This window comes from Rattus norvegicus, chromosome 6 (assembly GCF_036323735.1).
Source record: "Rattus norvegicus strain BN/NHsdMcwi chromosome 6, GRCr8, whole genome shotgun sequence".
Taxonomy (NCBI): Eukaryota; Metazoa; Chordata; class Mammalia; order Rodentia; family Muridae; genus Rattus; species Rattus norvegicus.
The window spans coordinates 133346583-133359951 of NC_086024.1; the positions used below are offsets into that span (position 1 = coordinate 133346583).

The window sequence follows — 13369 nt, forward strand, 5'->3', positions numbered from 1 at the left end:
CCTGCACTTGAGGGACAAGCAATGTAGCTCACTCCCAGAGTTTTAGAGAGCTTGTTAGAGAACATGGAGGCAGAGTTTTAGAGAGCTCGCTAGAGAACATGGAGGCAGGTGTCCATCACCATGAAGGGAATGGTACTATGAATTGCACCCAGAGAAATAGGAGAAGATAGGTTTCTGTGTGTCAGGGTTGGCTCTGGGCCTATTTTCTCTTCACTCTGTCAGGTGTCGTTCTAGCCTGTACAGGACATTACCCTGTCACTTTTTTTAATGCATTAAAATTTTTTTAATTTTATATATATATATATATATATATATTGTTCTGCCTATATGTATTCCCACAGGCCAGAAGAGGGTACCAGATCCCATTACAGATGGTTGTGAGGGACCATGTGGTTGCTGGGAATTGAACTCAGGACCTTTGGAAGGGCAGCCCATGCTCTTAACCGCTGAGCCATCTCTCCAGCCCCACCCTGTCACTCTTAAATGTGAGCAGGCACCAGGAATGCTGACTTGGTTCTAAGGCTGTGGCTGGCCTGGAGACCCAGAAAGCACAGGAGCAGGCCTGGTATCCCAGCACTCTGCACCCAACAACAGATAAGGCCACAGCAGAGGCCTCTCTCTGCTGCTCTAGCAGTGCCACAAGTAGGAGTTTCCGGTGGGGTGGGCAGGCCTGGCACCCTTCTCACATCCAGCAGAGCACCCCTCACTCTGCCCTCACTGACCAAAGGGTTCTCCCCATGACGACGTAGGTCGTCCTGTCCTGAGGTGTCCTGGCTGTGTGAGCCCTGTCACTTGCTTTCTCAGTCCCTTCTACCTTTGAGGCTGATGGGCCTCAGTGAGAACCATATGCTAGGCGTTCCACACTGTGGTCCTAAAGTACCTCACTGAATCCAAGAGGAAGGCTCTGTGAGCATGAAGCAGTTCAGAAGTGCAGGCAGCTGGCTTCATGATGGCCAGAACCTGGCCCCCTTCACACATGCACCAGCTGCTGCATCAACGACTAGTGCCAGCAGACAGTGGGGTCTCTGTAGGCAGTATCAGCCTCCCCGGGCCTCCTAGACAGTCTAGGCAGACAGAAGTTGTCAAGGCAGGAGGCAGACTGTAAGCAGCCTTCACAAAACAGTGTGTCAAGGCCTGCCTGCAGGAGGGAGAGATGGGCCTCACAGAAGAGGCTCTACCTCTCCTCAGCTTAAAGAAGTGCACTTCTCCGGGCTGAGGGTAGCAATGTGCCAGGCAGTGTTCAAGCATCTTCGCAAGCTAAGACTCGGCTGGAGAGAAGGCTGAAAGGCTGCCTCACTGCCCAGCTGCGTCTCAGAACTCTCAGAACCCTGAGCAGGGCTTCAGGTAACAGAAGAAAACATTTTAGAAAAGAAAATGTTTGCACCTTCCCTGAACCTAAGAGCTTACCAACTTGGTTTAGGTGATGCAGCCCAAATGAGAGGGAATATTCTTCCTCTCTAGAGACAGGAAAAGGTTAGAGTCCCAGGAGCCAAGCGGACGCCAGGTGCTGGGTGGTGGGAGGTGGGGTCCAGGCACTACAAAAGCAAACGTGCTTTGCCCAGTCTGCAAGGACCAGCCAAGCAAGTCCTTGAAATCTACTTCACTGAGATTAGCAGTCCTGCAGCTTTGCCTCCTGCTTCTCTTCCTGCATAAGTCTACCTGCAGAGGGGGAGTTACGGGGAGTGAGCACTTCCTGGGGGCTGCTATGCGGCCAGCCTGTCACAGGTGTTTGTTTGCCTCTAATCTTACCAGTGTAGACTGGAGCGCTTGGTCCGTCCTGGTGTCTATCAGATTTTACAGTATTGTGGTGGAACTCATGCCCTCTCACGTGGTAGGCAAATGGCTGCCACTAAGGTGCTGTCCACACAGGCATCCCTCTGATTTTAAGAAATGAAACATGACTTCTGGGCATCAGTGGACATCCTGGGGTAAAGCAACTGGGCAGACCAGAGAAGAGACCTTTGTTGTCCAGGAAGAGGTGAAGGTGGCTGTCATGAAGTGGGTGACAATGAAGATGGCTCAGAGGGGAACTGAGAGAGAGTTAATGAGGTCTACTGCTCAGGGTCTGTGTCTGTGGGAGGAATAACTTGTCAAAGGCCAGCTCCGATGGGCCGGGGGACACTGAGGCAAGGCAGAGTCAGTGATCGATCACTTAGCAGACTTTTCTCTGAGGGCCAGTGAGAAACTCTTTGGGGCTGATGAGAAAAGGAAGGAAGGAAGAAACACACACACACACACACACACACACACACACACACACACAGCTCCAACTACTATTTTTTCTTTCACAACTTATACTCCAACAAAATCTTTCAAGGGGTACAAAATCACAATGTGATTACATCCTATTTTTCATCAAGTGATGAATTACAATGAGAATATACGTAGAAAAACATATACCCTAATACCCTCATATGAATAAACATTACTTAGTACATGTTAAACAGGTTAAAAAAACAACAAATTATTCTCCAGAACCCACATAAATTCATAACTAAGCAATTTTTATAGGTTAATAAAATATAAGCAAGCAAAATAATTTACTGAGCCAGTTTCTCTGTCAGGCTGCAATTTACAATTACAAAGAAAGAATTATTATTTATCTTAAAAAGTAATCATACAAAATCTTAAGAGAATCTTAAGTCTGAACTTTTATATAAAAAACAGTCATTTTTACTTTAAATCCTCAGGGTGCATCTGCTTATGAACGGTTTTTTTCTTAAGTCATACCAGGAAGCTCAGGGCAGAAATGGGTACTAGAAATCAGTCAGACCGTGCTCGCCAGCCCCGCTTTAGGAAAGAAGAGGCACGGCAGCCAGTACCCATCAGACTGCTGTTGTTTCTTATTCCTCGACCTCAAAAAATCCCCTAATTCAACTATTAATAGTGCTCCTTTCTGAACTTCACATTGTTCCCAAGGCCACTAACAATCTATATCTACATTTTTTCTAAGGGTGGATGGAGGTTGAATCATTAATCTGCTCCAGCAGCAATGCTTGAAAGAGATCAATCACTATTGTGAGTGCCAGAGACACTGCCCAGTGAGGGACTGGGCGCCCCCGTAGAACTTTCACAACTCATGGATTCTGAGGGAGGTGTTGACTGACGGCAACACGAGGAGCGATGCTCCGTCACAGCCTCGCCAAGGTGCGGGCACGGTCATGGTGGTATGCTAACCAGCGGGCCACAGTCCATGAGTTCTCGAGCTGCTGTTCCCTTTCATGACGCCCACAGTCCCTCGACCTCCTGTCCTGAGTCAGCCAGTGTGAGGCCTGCCCATGGCAGCCAGAGAACTCCTCAGCATGCACCAGGCTCACAGCACTCCTGGCAGGTCGCTCACCTCAGGCTATGAGAAGCCTCAGAATGGAAAATCCACTGGAACACATTTGTGGGAAAGTGTGAGAGGCCTGTGTCTACACCTGAGAGGAAGCCTTGAGACCAGGAAGCACTAGAAAAGTTAGAGTCCTGTAAAGTTGTCGAGCATATGAGGAAAATGCATGAGTTGAGTATAGAATAGCCCTGCTGCTCTCAGTGCTTTTAGCGCCTTAGTGTTGTTCTAGACTGAAAAGGGAGTGACAGGCTTAACTGAGGTCCATACAGAAGAAACGAGAGAAAATCCTCCCCGCTGTGACATGAGGTTCCTTAGCCAGCAGCTGCAGCAGAAGCTTCCCACAGCTCTGACTCTGGACACACGCTGTGATCCAGGACCCCAGTCTGTCTGTCTGTCTGTAGGCCTTGAGTGACCCTGTCCCTGGGGACCTAAACACTTCCATGCTGCTCAGAAGCCATGGCCCCACCAGCTCAGAGAACAAAAACACCCCAACTCAAAACTTCCTGCCCAGGCCAGTTTTGAGTCTAGGTCATGGGTGAGTACAGAAAGTCTTCCCCAGTAGCCTTGGCTCATGCAAAGAAGAGTGTGCCTAACCGAGTGGCCAGTTCACATAAACTGACTTCCTAAGCTGCACAATCTGTCAGGGAGCCAGGTGTAAGTGGAGGCAGCCCAGAGTTCTAGTTCGCTGTGAAACCTTTTGTATTTTTTCTCCCCAACATCTAGGAGAAAGGCAGCCTCCCAGACAGACAAGCCCGCTGACAGAAAGGAAGATGAGAACCAAACGGTAGGCACCACTTTACCCAGCCAGCCCACACCCTCAGACCTGCCTCCAGTGTAAGCAAATCTCCCAGGGAGGTCACTGGAAGCTGGGTACCTGGTTTGGACATAGCTCTGAGGGAGGGACGGGGATCCATCCCCTCATGGTGCAGGCTTGCTTGCATCTGTCCTGAGCGTTCTTTTGACCACACCCTTGGAGTCATCACTCAGCAGGGAAAGCAGAAGTAGACAGGAAAGTCACAGCCACCAGGAGTGCTTAGAGAATCCCAGGGAACTCGGGACCATTGTACTCCAGCATGCCAGGGCCACATCAAAGGGATTCGGGTGCATCTGCAGAAGTCTGGTAGAAGTCAAAGTGGTTTTACGTCAAATTTCTTATCATTCTAACACTCCACTTGAGTATCCGTCAAGCCCGGTGGGAGCTGTGGTTCTCAGCCATGGCAGGATTCTGGAACCCCGGGCTTCTGTCCCTGGCAAGTATATGGAGATTGGTCTGTCAGCACAGAGCCCTCAGCCTCAACTTCTGTTTATGATGACCAGTCTTGTTTATGTAAATGAGAGGGGGGAATTTACTGAGTAAAAACCTCAGGTAGGCTTGTACTAGAAGGCTGCACCTCACTAGCAGAACTAGAGAATTGTGGCCGCCTGGGCCTAGTGCATGCTGTCTGCTTGGTCTTCTTCACACGCTTACCAATGAGGAGGGTCGGGTGCCCCAAGCTCAGTCCTCCCTACAGTCTGTTCTCATTCTGCACTCATGCCGCTTCACTGGGCCTGGACATGTGCAGTGCTCTGTGCTCACCAAATAGCCTGTCTTAGCCTGTGCTTCTGCATGATCCCTACTCTCCAAAAATAGCCTCTCAGACCCCAGGTTAGGAAAATCACCCCATCTCCATAGCTCTCTGCTTCTGACAATGCCCTTCATGCAGACAGGGTTGCCTTGCAGACCTGTCAAGGGCTCCTCACCCAGCTGGCCTGTGTCTTGCATCCTTGAACGTAAGCCACACATGCTGTCCAGTCCCATCAGATACTTACGTGGGTATGTCGGGCCTCAGATTCCACAGAGTCTAAGCACTGGCTTTTCTTAGGTGCCAGCAAGTACTCTCTAGCCCAGCTTCAGAACACCTCAGGCCACAGAACCTTAATGAGTGGATGTCGCTGCTGAGGCCCTGTGGAAACCCTCTTCAGGCCTCATTTTCCACCTTTTTTTAAAAAAAAAAAAAAAAAGGCAGATCTTCTTTATGAATCAGGCCTGGGCAGGGTGCTGGGGTACAGAGAAGCTGCCTTCCTGGGGCCCCTTCTTCCCACTGTCCGCAGCCTGGCGACCCCCTATTATGATGTGAAGATTTTAGTGGTAGACATACACTAGTCATGTGCCTTGAGAGCTGTGGAGACCAAGCTCATGCAGGGTTGCGCTGCCTTGTTGCTAGCAGACTAATGACAGGACCTTCTCTCCACTCTAGGAAGATCCTAGCACCTCCCCATCCCCAGGGAGCCGAGCCACCAGCCAGCCACCTAATTCCTCAGGTAAGAGGGCACCTGCCCTACAAGTCTTGAGGTTTAGAGCAAGCAGTCAGCTGATCTGGCCACTTCACTCTATGGACAAGAGCATCAGAGCTTCCACACTTCCCCCAAGGAGCCCAAGAGACAGCTGAGCAGGTGTGACAAGGGGCCCTTGACCCTGGTCCAGCTAAGGGAAAAGCCCTAACAATTCCATTCACAGTGGAGACATCATGTAGGGGCCGGAGACTTAGTGGAGCTTCCATACATGTTAGTCTAGCAAGCTACCACTTAGCCACACCCCCGGCCAAGAAGCTATTTAATGTCATTTTTTTTCCTGTGTAATGCCAACCAGACTGATGATGCTACAGTTGGATCACCAATTGACCTTTCTCTACCAGAAACAGAACCCCTGGCCCTGCCCCAGTCGCTGCAGTCAGCTGTGCATTAGGACAGTGACTCGGACAGTGTTATAAGACACAGCTCTGGGAAGAAGACCCAGAAGGCTGGCTGCAAGTAACAGCACACCCAGTGTAGCTTCGTGCCAAGCCTGGGGCTAAGCAGGGTCGCCCACCAGATAGACAGATGCTCTTGTCAGCCTTCTAGGAATCTTGGAGTGTTGCTCCCTGTGTTACAGATTGTCACTCAGGGTCACTGCCCTCATTTCCCTACTGTGTGGGTTAAGGGACTCCCTGCTTGGCAGTGGAAGGGTTTCCCACGCTTAGCAGTTTTTGACTGCCCATGGTCAAGTATTCTGCTTGAGGCCACACACCTGGAGTGTGGCTGTGGCCCAGATCTTGTTTCTATAGACCCGTGCACCTGAGGTGACCTGAGGTGACCTGCCTCAGACCTGCGGTTGCTCTGCAGACAAGGCTCAGCTTAGGGCAGGGCAGCCTCCATGCCCCTTTGCTTGACCCGTGGCCACTGTGTTCTGCTCAATGTACTCTATTTCCCGTGAACTGAAGCGTGAGTTGTAATCTAGTACAACAAAGGGTTGGGCATTCGCAGTCCAAAATGCAAACTGCTCCAAATTCTAAACCGTCTCCATGGATTTCATATGAGCTCTGGTCCCAAGCATCCAGATGAGGTGCTCTCAGCCTGTAGCCCTAGACTTAGAAAGGGCGGGCTACTTCAGGCTCTGGGAGTGAGTGAGACTCAGTGAGAAAGGACTGGTGGACAGAGGTTCAGTGGGAGCCAGGGAGCCTGGCAACAGGAGCAGGTACTAGGGCAAAACCAGGAGAGTGTTGGCTCAGGCCTGCGTGCTCACTGGGCCTCCGCTTCCTTAGCATCTCTTGGAGAGGACTCATTGTCAAGGGAAGAGTGGGAAACGGTGGCAGCAGGCTACCCAGAGTTCCTGCTAAAAGGGGGACTGAGACTTGGGGCCAGGTTGCAGCTCTGCTCTGAGCAGCTTCCACAGTGGTTCTGCTCCCAAAGTCTGAGTAGGCTCCTGCAGAGAGGACTAGGAGTGGGGTGACACTGTCCTCTCAGCTCTGACCCTTCATGAAATGAATTGGCAGAGGCTGGCCGAAAGCCCTGGGAACGGAGCAACTCGGTGGAGAAACCTGTGTCCTCGTTGCTGTCCAGGTGAGCTGTTCTGGGAAGGGCCGAGAGACGAGTCTGTGGGCAGGCTCTGGTACTGGTTCACATGTCTGTTTCATTCCATTGCCGTAGAACCCCGTCTGTGGCAAAGAGCCCCGAAGCTAAGAGCCCCCTTCAGTCGCAGCCTCACTCTAGGTACCGACAACCCTCCTGCCCATGTGTTGCCCAGGCTCTGGGGCCTCCTCTGTCCCCTTGCCCATGACTAACACCCCCCCAACCCTGTCTTGTGTCTTAGTATTAACAACTTGCTCTGGGAAGGGTGGTCTGCTCTTCCAGACCCCGGGAGAGGCAAAGCTAGAGGCCTTCACAGGGGTGTAGGCCAGCTCCCTCCTCTCCTGAGACAAGAAGGCCAAGGCGCTTCAGAGCCATGACTGTCAGAGGGAGAGAAGCAAAACCGGGGCAACAGTGGGACGGCTGCTCCCCTCAGTACAGCACCCTACACCTTCAGATCATCCTTGGGTCCCCTTCTCTGTGTGCAGCACACCCAGCCAGAAAGCCAACTTCTCCCCATCCCTGTATCTCAAACCAGTGCTAGTAGGACAGCAGGACAGACCATTGAGAACTCAGCTGACCCAAAAGACAAAGATGATAACTGAAACTAAATATGCCTGCATTTGAAGGCCCCTAAGCCCATACCAGGAAATCTCTCTACTGGCCACCCCAAATGGGGGCAAGAGCTCTGGTCACAGAGCAGGTGACCTCAGAAGCCAGGCTCGCAGCATAAAGTGAAGTGGTGAGCAAGAGCCCTGGCCCAGCCCTGACAGGCGTGCCCTTGGGTAGCCAGGGACGGCTGCAATTGCTAAGCACGCTAAAGCACACTGAGCACCGGGGTCTGGGGTGCGGGCTTTAGAGAGGGCTTGGCCACACCTCTGAGCAAGAGAATGTGCCACAGAGATTTAGGAGGGCAGCCATCAACCTGAAGAGAAGGAGGATGGTGCTGCCTTGAGCACAAGCACCAAGCGAAGAACAGTGTGGCTGGAGGCAGGAAGACTGGTCATGAGCACGCAGTGCAAGCTGACCCTCCACACACACTCCCTATAGAACACAGGGCTCAGCCTAAAGGAAGAAGGGGAAGGCTGGCAGGCGAGACTGGAGTAGGCCTATAGTCTTCCAGGAGAGCCAGCCCCTCCTGCGCTGGGTCTCAGAGTGTATTTCCACAGCCTCAGTGGTCAGGCGTCCTTCCTGGGCTGAGGCCTCTCTTTGAGAATGACATCTCTTTGCAGCTTCAGGCCAAATCTGGTCTCTAATATTTTTGTTGTGGTTCTTTCTTTCTTCCTTTCTTTCTTCCTTTCTTTCTTCCTTTCTTCCTTTCTTTCTTTCTTTCCTTCCTTCCTTCCTTCCTTCTTTCTTTCTTTCTTTCTTTCTTTCTTTCTTTCTTTCTTTCTTTCTAATTTTTTAAAAATCACTTTATATCCGATCACAGCCCCCCTCCCTCCTCTCTTCCCAGTCCTACTCTTACAGCCTCCCCCTCTATAGCCCCTCCCCTCCCCCTCAGAAGGAGAGACCTCCTTGGGTAACATCCCGCCCTGGGCATCTAGTCCCAGCACTGGCCTCCAGTTTTAGTGAAGATGGGCAGTAACCAGCTGCTCACAGCACACATGCTTCTGTCCGCGATGGTTGTTGTGTGGTTGTGGGAGAACTGAGGCTTAGAGAAGTAAGGTGGATGACTCAGGTTCCCAGCAGTCACTGATGAAACGGTGCCTGCAGCCCACAGGAAGGACCTGAAGCTTGGGTGTGTTTCTCTACCCTGACCCAGAATTCCTGGTAGACCTGTTCAGCACCGTGGCTGACGTCTTTGTAGCTCACTTCATGTTTCAGCCTCTTCTCCCAAACTTTGGAGATCAGTGGCCCTCACTCTCCTAACATGACCCCTTACACACCAAGCTGTCCCCATAAACAGACATTTGAATTCCATCACATCCCAGTCTCCCTTACCGGCGTCCAGCCACGCTCCTTTTCCTGGAGCCACAGGCTTCCATAGTTCTTCTCTCCACATGGGCAGAGAACTGGGTCCAGACTGCATCTGCCTCCAGCACCGCCCCCTACCATGTCCTGAAGGCTCGAGCTGGATTCACACTGTGGCTAGTACTTGTCTGGGACAGTGCGTGTGCACGAAGCCTTGACACTCACATCAGTGATGTCAGTCCAGATGTGTTCAGAGTATAGGCAATCAAGAAGGAGCAAAGCCACATCTTTGGGTGCTTCAGAAAGGACAGAAGTAGGGAGCCACTTCCCACCCAGGGGGCGCTAGCTCGAAGTGGTACCCAGCATGGAGCTGACTACAATGTCATGAGTGTGGTGGGTTTCACCAACCAGAGTTCAGCTAGGGAGGCAGGGACACAGACACCTCAGGCACTTACTCTGCCTAAGGCCCTTCGTGCCGAAGCTGCCCCTGTGTGGCCCCAGTCCTGGGGAAGCACAGTTAAGGCATCGTGGAGATTCCTTTGAGGGCAGGACTTCCACATCCTTCCCAGAAGCCCTAGGTAAAATACAGCAGGACTGGGGAGCTGGTGGCACTTGAGCCCAAAGCAGGGAACTCTGACACCCAGGCTGCCCCAGCATGGGTGCCTATGCACCCTGGCCCCCACCTTCCCACACCTGCCCGTTATTCTTCCAGGGTGAAGCCTGCTGGGAGTGTGAATGACGTGGGCCTGGATGCCTTAGATTTGGACCGGATGAAACAGGTGAGAGCCAGAAGCAGTCAGCAGGCTGGGGCTAGCTCTAGCCAGGGGGTCCCATACTTGACTGCCACAAAGGCAGGGACCTAGCCAGAGGAGGAAAAGGGAGTGTCTGGGTAACCTGCAGCCTGCTTCTGGGGCCCCTCCCAGTGGGCAGCCATCATGACCTGAGGGGTGGTGAGGGCAGGGTTTGCGCAGGGTCATGCTGAGGGAAAGACCCTGCAGCACGTCCCCCTGGAGCTAGTGTCTGTCCCCTCACTGTGAGGCTCTGCCCAGCAGGAGATTCTGGAGGAGGTGGTCCGAGAGCTCCACAAGGTGAAGGAGGAGATCATAGATGGTGAGTGGGGCCTAAGCTGGGGGAGATCACTGTCCCGCATCCCTCACCCAGTGTAGCATGCCAAGACCACATCTCCCCGGGGCGGCTTCTGTGTCTGCCTCGGCATCCTCTCAGACATCACTCGTGCAGGAGAGGGTGGGCGCAGAAACACCCTAGTTCCTGTCCTTTCCTGTTCACATCTGTTGTCTGTCTAATCCTCTTCCTGCCGCTGCTGCCTCTAGAGGGCGCTGAGCTCCCCCACAGCCTGCATGACCCTATGTAGGGAGCAGACTGGTGCTCCCTCCTTCCCAGAAGAGCCCTGGCTCTTAAAACCGAGGCTGTGACCTAGTATCACATCTGACCCTTTGAGGGCTGACCTAGGCTGGAACAGAGCAGCACAGCCTGCGCCTGTGCCTGTGCCCCCATCGCTGCCTCACCTCTCACTGCCTCCCAGGCCGACAGCAGCGACTGAGCTGGAGAGGCCTGTGAAGCCAGGGCAGCTCATGGCAGGGAGGCTCCCATCGGGAAGATGTACACGGAGGTTCTGGGACAGTCTGGAGGCTGGTCACTGTAACAGCTACAACCTTGGCCACAGAGTACAGTTCCTATCTGTTCAGTCCCACAGGGCACAGGTCTGGGAGAGCGTCCAAGACTGTAGGGAAGGAAATGTCACAGCTGAAGAACAGCTGTCTCACGGCCAGCCATGGGGCACAGTGCGGTGTCTCTTTTTGTCACTTGGGGAAATATCAGGATAGGAAACAGCATAGCCAGGCTATCTTCAAGAGAGCTGCTTGGGAAGAGACAGAGTGGTAAGGTGACCAGTACTGTCCCTCTTCAGGGAGGCAAGAGCACAGACGTCACTGTTGTCCTGTCACTGCTCCAGTCCTGCTATTGCCATGTTAGGCCCAGGCCATGAGGCCTGCAGGAAGCATTGGGAAGGTCCTGGCCTGCAAGATCTCATTATTTATTGGTGGCCCTTCTCTGACTGTTGGCTCCAGCCATGTCTGTCCACTGTGAGGGTATGAGAGGTCTGTAGAGGAAAGGTGGAGTGTGTGGAGCTAAAGATGGTGAGCACAGATGGGGGTGGTTCAGAAGAAGGGAGAGAGGCATTTGGGAAGGCTTAACAGATGCTCAAGCATCCAGAGCAGAACCTGTCCCGGAGGAGAGAGGCCAGGCCATGGCACTAGCATAGTCTGCAGCCAGACTCCTGCTGTATCACGTACACCTCTGAGCAGATGTGGGTGCCCACCTGTCAGACTCTAGGAAAACTCTGCGTCCCTTCCACAAGCCCCCAACACAGCTCTGAGGTGAGGTGTAATCTTTGGCTAAGCCCATGAGGGCTGGGTTGCCTCCCCAAAGGTCTGTATCAAAACTGCCATGCTAGTGGGCCTCTAGCCCATGTGTGCCTGTGGCAGCCTGAGCAGGGTCCTTCCCTGCCCCCACTGAGACCGCTCTCCTGTCCTGCCCTCAGCCATCAGGCAGGAACTAAGTGGGATCAGCACCACATAAGATGGCGCCAGCCCTGGAGGATCTTGAGGAGCTGTGCTAGCCCCAGCGAACATCGAGCCTGCGGAAGCTGGGATATACTTAAGTCTCAACCTGTGATACAATATTAAAATGAGGAAACAAACTTCAACTCCTGGATTTTTTAGTGTATCTGACACAGAACACCGGGTCTATTCTTTTTTGTATTTTATATTTGCTTATTTAAGTGTACATTCCTTTGGTTTATAGAGAACACCCCCAAATCACCTGCTTTATTAGATGGCTTCCAAGTTTTCTCCTAGGTGACACTGTTGGCACCTCAGCTGGCAGGGAGCAGCTGGGTGCAGCGTGACCTTTCCGTGCCACAGAGCTGTCAGGATGCAGCACAGCTCCAGCAGCCACAGTGTCCCAGTTTGTCCACGCAGTGCGTGTTATGTCCACAGAATAAACTGTTCACTGTCCACACTCGGGCTCCGGCTCTCTCTCTCACGCGCCGGCTCTTGGCTGCCCTAGTGGAAAGCCCCTAACAGGGAATGCACAGGCCCAAGCATGCAAGAACAACAGGATAAAGAGGGGACCCCAGAGAGCAGCTGGGTCCATCAGAAGAGCCTCAGGAGTGGACAGGGTACCAGGCACCTCCTGCTGGTGGAGCTGAGCCTCAGGTCCTGCACACAGCCCAGGCTTTCGGGTGCGTAGGCTGAGCGCAGCACACTCCCTGGATGTACAAGGGCTCCATATTCAATGTGCCGGGTGCCAAAGGTGGGCCTGGGGCTCAGTGAGGTGACAGACTCCTGATTCCTGTGACATTGCCAGAAACAATCCATGGCCATCTAGGGAGGGCCCCTGCACACCATCTCCACTGTGGCTACAGGGAGCCTCTGGCTCTTGGTGTCAGTATGGCCAGGAGACCAGCCATGGGGACCTTGTAACCTCCCATGGCCACCACAACCATAGAGCCAAATGCCTGCTCGGTGCTGGGGCTGGAGAGGAGAGGATGGGGTGAGGGCCTCAGCACATTTCATCTCACTGGGCACCAATCATCCTGCAGCCCAGCGGCATGAGAGAAAACACTGAGCAGCTTAGGGGGGGCGGCCAAGGCCACACACGCCACACCCTTGAGAGGAGCGCTGCAGCAGCCCTCACAGCACCGGTCGAAATGTCTCAGCTCTGCCATTTACAGCACCTGTGGAGCTACGGCTTCGCCCCAGGGCAGCCTCTGACTTAAGGGAGGTCTCAACACCGCCTATAGCACTGTCCACAGGAAGTGGGCTGGTCAGCCTGGGTGAGGTGAGGCACATCCAGGGGAGTGGGGTGGCCCCACTGGGATTCCCCTCAGGCCCTAGTGTGCACAGGGCGGGGCCCCCTGCCCTGGCTCAAAGTCCTCCTATCTCAAAAGTTCTTAGACCAGGCCTTCTAGGTCACCTCAACAATCACTATTCGTGGACACCTGTCCCTGCCTGGAACCACAGAGGGAGGCCACTCCCAGGCATGAGGCAATGGCTGTAGCACACCTCCCTGGCCTCCTTTGTGATGGTGTCCTTGGTCAAGTCCACCCCCTCGAGCTCAGGCTATAGCGGGAGCTGTAAGGCTGGGCCCACACTTGTGTCACACACTGCTGCTACCTGCTCTGGATATCAGAACCCACCATGGTCCAGCCCCTTAGGACCAGGTCACTCACCAAGGCTG

The 13369-nt window shown here is 53.2% G+C and overlaps 1 protein-coding gene across 9 annotated transcripts in view; it reads left to right on the top strand.

The window, feature by feature from the left end:
* Evl (Enah/Vasp-like) overlaps positions 1–12148 on the top strand; it is a 120184-nt gene extending 108036 nt beyond the window's left edge. For 3 of the 9 annotated variants that reach the window (XM_063262536.1, XM_063262533.1, XM_063262538.1), the window contains exons 8-13: positions 4055–4115; positions 5569–5632; positions 7123–7189; positions 9822–9888; positions 10162–10219; positions 11670–12148. In XM_063262536.1, coding sequence (XP_063118606.1) covers positions 4055–4115; positions 5569–5632; positions 7123–7189; positions 9822–9888; positions 10162–10219; positions 11670–11707 — 355 coding nt within the window. In that variant the 3' untranslated portion in view covers positions 11708–12148. Of the gene's footprint in view, positions 1–4054; positions 4116–5568; positions 5633–7122; positions 7190–7276; positions 7340–9821; positions 9889–10161 lie in introns of all 9 variants that reach the window. The other 6 variants (XM_063262532.1, XM_063262534.1, XM_063262535.1 and 3 more) reach the window with 4 other exon arrangements.
* Positions 12149–13369: the final 1221 nt, after the last annotated feature.